The 6000-nt window shown below is 40.8% G+C and overlaps 1 protein-coding gene across 1 annotated transcript in view; it reads left to right on the forward strand.

Moving 5' to 3' along the window:
• LOC139766191 (pre-rRNA 2'-O-ribose RNA methyltransferase FTSJ3-like) overlaps window positions 1-6000 on the forward strand; it is a 295857-nt gene that overhangs the window by 275296 nt on the left and 14561 nt on the right. The window contains exon 8 of the mRNA XM_071694463.1: window positions 332-482. Within this exon, the coding sequence (XP_071550564.1) occupies window positions 332-482 (151 nt within the window). The remainder of the gene's footprint in view (window positions 1-331; window positions 483-6000) is intronic.

The following is a 6000-nucleotide window of genomic DNA, read 5'->3' on the forward strand; positions in this document are numbered from 1 at the left end:
ACCTCTTTTGGTAAGATATATGGAATAATACATCAGCTTGGAGTTTAAAATATTACATTGCAGTCAAAATCTTTGATAGTCTTGTGGCACGTTGCATGTGACAGCCCTCTAGTTGATGATTGTGCCCTACACCTCTAATAAGGCAAATTAACTCTTACCTCATAAGGTCAGATTTTTTATATCCCTTTTCACTTTCCTTCAAGCTTTCCCCTCTCTGACATTCATGGATGGCTCCACCTTAGTAAGGACTTGTGTGTGTATGTGTGTGTGTGTTTGGCATATTTTCATGAAATAGATTTGGTAGTATGATATGAAACCCTCTTTATTTCAGGGCAATGAGTCGGGGTATACCACTGATAACTCTTATGTGGAAAAAGCTGTGGATGCTCCTGACACAGACTCAGAATCCAATTCTGATTCTGAATCCAAAGGTCAACCTGTAGAAGCAAGCAAACAGATGATGGGAGGGGTTGTTGGGAAAGGTAAGTTAAAGAATCCTTCTTAGATGTGCAACACTGTTGGCATCTTTTATTGTTGTAGTAGAAAGTACTTTATGTAGTAATATTAGTAGACCAACTCTGAACTCATAGAGGAAAGTTGTAGATATGATTATAGCCTTGGAGCTCCTTTATTCATGTTGCATTGTCAAAGAGAGAGGAAGAGAAAGCCCTGAGATTTAGAGGTAAGAAACTTGGAAAAAATTAGTTGTACAAGAATTTAAGTACACATCGTAAAAAGAGTGAAATAGTGCAAATGACTGGGAGATGTGGGAAAGAAAGAGGCAAGAGGTCAACAGAAAGGTGCAAGAGGTGAAAAAAAGGGCAAATGAGAGTTAGGGTGAGAGAGTGTCATCAAAATTTTGGGAAAATAAAAAGATGGTTTGGAAGGACGTAAATAAAGTGTGTAAGACAAGAGAACAAATGGGAACATTGGTGAAGGGGGCAAATGGGGAAGTAATAACAAGTAGTAGTGAAGTGAAAGGAAGATGGAATGAGTATTTTGAAGGTTTGTTGAATGTGTTTGATGATAGAGTGGCAGATCTAGGGCATTTTGGTTGAGGTGGTGTGTGAAGTGAGAGGGCCAGGGAGAATGGTTTGATAAACAGAGAAGAGCTAGTGAAAACTTTGTGGAAGATGAAAGCCAGTAAGGCAGTGGGTTTGGATGGTATTAGTGTGGAATTTATTAAAAAAGGGGGTGAGTGTGTTGTTGACTGATTGGTGAGGATATTCACTGTATGTATGGTTCATGGTGAAGTGCCTGAGGACTGGCAAAATGAATGTATAGTGCCATTGTACTATAGTTGAGAGAGCAGAAGAGGGTGTATTGAAATGGTTTGGTCACATGGAGAGAGTGAGTGAGGAAAGACTGACAAAGAGGATATATCTGTCAGAGGTGGAGGGAACTAGGAGAAGTGGGAGACCAAATTGGAGGAGGAAGGATGGAGTGAAAAAGATTTTGAGTGATCGGGGCTTGAACATACGGGAGGGTGAAAGGCGTGCAAGGAATAGAATTGGATCGATGTGGTATACCGGGGTCAATGTGCTGTCAGTGGATTGAACCAGGGCATGTGAAGCATGTGGGGTAAACCATGGAAAGTTTTGTGGGGCCTGGATGTGGAAAGGGAACTATGGTTTCGCTACATTACACATGACAGCTAGAGATTGCGTGTGAACGAACGTGACCTTTGTTGTCTTTTCTTGGCACTACCTTACAAGCACACGGGGGGAGGGGGTGTCATTTCGTGTGTGGTGGGGTGGTGGCAGGAATGGATAAAGGTAGCATGTATGAATGTGTACATGTGTATATATGTCTGTATATGTATATGTATGTATACGTTGAAATGTATAGGTATGTATATTTGCGTGTGTGGGCGTTTATATATACGTGTTTATGTATATATATATATATATGTGTGTATGTGGGTGGGTTGGGCCATTCTTTCATCTGTTTTCTTGCGCTACCTCGCATTTGGTGCATCTCATCCACAAAAGACTGCATACTTGCCCCTCTCTCCAAAACTCTTGCGTTCATCTCCCTAATAACCCCATCCATAAACATAAAGCCATGGAGACATCACACACCCCTGCCACAAACTGACATTCACTGGGAACCACTCACTTTCCTCTCTTCCTACTCGTACACATGCCTTACATCCTAAATAAAAAATTTTCACTTCTAGCAGCTTACCTCCCACACCCTATGCTGTTAATCCCTTCCATGGAACATCTCTAACAACTCTATCATATTCCTTCTCCAAATCCATAAATGCTACATACAAATCCATCTGCTTTTCTAAGTATTTCTCACATATATTTTTCAAAGCAAACGCCTGATCCACACATCCTCTACCGCTTTTGAAACCACACTGCTCCTCCCCAATCTGGTGCTCTGTACATTCCTTGACCCTCTTGATCAATACCCTCCCATATAATTTCCCAGGAGTACTCAACAAACATACCTCAGTAATTTGAACACTTACCTTTATCCCCTTTGCCTTTGTACAATGGCACTATACATTCATTTCGCCAGTCCTCAGGCACTCCACCATGAACCATACATACATTGAATATCCTCACCAACCAGTCAACAACACAGTCACTCCCTTTTTTAATAAATTCCACACTAATACCATCCAAACCCACCGCCTTACCGGCTTTCATCTTCCACAAAGTTTTCACTAGCTCTTCTCTGTTTATCAAATCATTTTCCCTGGCCCTTTCACTTCACACGCCATCTTGACCAAAACGCCCTATGTCTGCCACTCTATCATCAAACACATTCAACGAATCTTTATAATATTCATTCCATCTTCCTTTCACTTCATTGCTACTTGTTATTCCCTCCCCATTTGCCCCCTTCACCAATGTTCCCATTTGCTTTCTTGTCTTATGCATTTTATTTATGTCCTTCCAAACCATCTTTTTATTTTCCCAAAATTTTAATGACACTCTCTCACCCCAACTCTCATTTGCCCTCTTTTTCACCTCTTGCACCTTTCTCTTGACCTCTTGCCTCTTTCTTTTATACATCTCCCAGTCATTTGCACTATTTCACTCTTTTTACGATGTGTACTTAAATTCATATACAACTAATGTTTTCCTTTCAAATTGATGTAACAGAATAAAAGCTCATCTATTTATCAATCTTTATATCTATCTATCTGTATCTTTGATGCCCATTCCATTCTGGAACTCCCTCAAGGGGGTGGCCGTAGCAAAAGTCTCCGCTTCTTAGCATTTGGTGCCTCACCCTTAACAGGCCATTAGTAGAGGGCATCTCTGGTGTAGTGCTTTCATAGGCTCTTACCAATTATTCCTTCGTTCTACTTTTTTTTTTTTTTTTTCTTTTTTTTTTTTGTCACTGTCTTCCACGTTTGTGAGGTAGCGCAAGGAAACTGACGAAAGAAATGGCCCAACCCACCCCCATACACATGTATATACATACGTCCACACACGCAAATATACATACCTACACAGCTTTCCATGGTATATCCCAGACACTTCACATGCCCTGATTCAATCCACTGACAGCACATCAACCCCGGTATACCACATCGATCCAGTTCACTCTATTCCTTGCCCTCCTTTCACCCTCCTGCATGTTCAGGCCCCAGTCACACAAAATCTTTTTCACTCCATCTTTCCACCTCCAATTTGGTCTCCCACTTCTCCTCGTTCCCTCCACCTCCGACACATATATCCTCTTGGTCAATCTTTCCTCACTCATTCTCTCCATGTGACCAAACCATTTCAAAACACCCTCGTCTGCTCTCTCAACCACGCTCTTTTTATTTCCACACGTCTCTCTTACCCTTACGTTACTTACTCGATCAAACCACCTCACACCACACATTGTCCTCAAACATCTCATTTCCAGCACATCCATCCTCCTGCGCACAACTCTATCCATAGCCCACGCCTCGCAACCATACAACATTGTTGGAACCACTATTCCTTCAAACATACCCATTTTTGCTTTCCGAGATAATGTTCTCGACTTCCACACATTCTTCAAGGCTCCCAGGACTTTCGCCCCCTCCCCCACCCTATGATCCACTTCTGCTTCCATGGTTCCATCCGCTGCCAGATCCACTCCCAGATATCTAAAACACTTTACTTCCTCCAGTTTTTCTCCATTCAAACTTACCTCCCAATTGACTTGACCCTCAACCCCACTGTACATAATAACCTGGATCTTATTCACATTTACTCTTAACTTTCTTCTTTCACACACTTTACCAAACTCAGTCACCAGCTTCTGCAGTTTCTCACATGAATCAGCCACCAGCGCTGTATCATCAGCGAACAACAACTGACTCACTTCCCAAGCTCTCTCATCCCCAACAGACTTCATACTTGCCCCTCTTTCCAAAACTCTTGCATTCACCTCCCTAACAACCCCATCCATAAACAAATTAAACAAGCATGGAGACATCACACACCCCTGCCACAAACCTACATTCACTGAGAACCAATCACTTTCCTCTCTTCCTACACGTACACATGCCTTACATCCTCGATAAAAGCTACTCACTGCTTCTAGCAACTTGCCTCCCACACCATATATTCTTAATACCTTCCACAGAGCATCTCTACTTCTACCTAATTTTTCTATCTAGTGCTCCAACCAAATACTACCTAATGCTCCCACCTAATGGTCCTACCTACTTCTTATACTTAATGTTTTGACCTCTTGTCTATTGTTCCTAACTACTCTTTCTACCTGTTGCTCCTACCATTTTGCCAAAAGGCATGGCTAGCACAAGCACACGCTGCAGGAAAATCTAGATTTACGAAGAGTAAGTTGTGTGAATTAAGTGTTGTCAAGAGTTATGTGTGACAAGTAGAGATTTTATGCTTGTGGACAGAATACCAGCAGTCCAGATGTGGGTGAGGCAGAAAGAAAAGATAGCAACCTAGGTCAGTGGAGTGCAACTTGATATTCGCTGGTGTGCTGGCTCTATATAACTGTCACTAACACTCCTGATACCCAGGCGGGTAGTATGAGTAATATACCTCCTTAATTGGTAAATGCCTATGTACATAAATCTTACCATCCTTTTTGATTTTAAGATGCACCTTGTACACACATCACAATTGCAACATACCATTTCTTCCAACTTCTCCTAAGATTCTTTTAGTAAAACAGCATGATCTTTATACAGCAAGTGTGGTAGCTTCCATACTGTTCAACCATGATTTAGCAGCTTAACTGCAGTCAGTTCACTTCAATATTAACTAAAGATTTATCCCATTCATAAGATCAGTAAATAGCCATGGTAACATTACACTTCTTTGAGACACTTCCTCATATATGTTGCATCACTCATTTCTACCATCTTTTACTCTGACACAAGTATTATGTTCACTGTAAGAACTCTTAGCACCATGTTATCTCAACACACTGTAGTGTCAGAATGTGCTAAGTCTTTTCCTTCAAACTATTTATCACATGCCTAATCCAAGTCTGTTTAAGTTCATTTTTAGGGATGCTCTCAAAAATGCAGAGATGTGATTTGCACACCACTTTTTCTTATTGAATCAACTTTACTCCTCACCTGGAAGAGAATAACTAATCCTCTTAACATAGGCGGTCAGAATAGAATTGTACAATATACCTTGTGTCACTATTCTTTTAGGTTTTTCTTCATTTACATCTATATGGTAGATTGATCATCTTTTTCCAATATTTAGACACTGCCTTTGTGTTATTTCAGTCTGCTTTACTTCCTTTAAATTCATTTTGCAGAAAAGATTTTACAATCAGCTTTACTCTCTTTTTGCAGAACAGTCACAACCTTGCCTATTATTAGCCACAGGCAATTTTCTTTGCTACCATACACTTTTTTGAAATCCAGTAAACAGCAGATTCACTTCATCCTTATCCTTCTCACTCACCACTCCCTCCAAATCCATGGTTTTTTTCTTATTATATCCATGGAAGTGTTTGGAGGACATTATGTTATTCTCCTTGCATCTGTTTTGTCTCCCTTTTTTGTGT

This window comes from Panulirus ornatus, chromosome 57 (assembly GCF_036320965.1).
Source record: "Panulirus ornatus isolate Po-2019 chromosome 57, ASM3632096v1, whole genome shotgun sequence".
In the NCBI taxonomy this organism is placed as follows: Eukaryota; Metazoa; Arthropoda; class Malacostraca; order Decapoda; family Palinuridae; genus Panulirus; species Panulirus ornatus.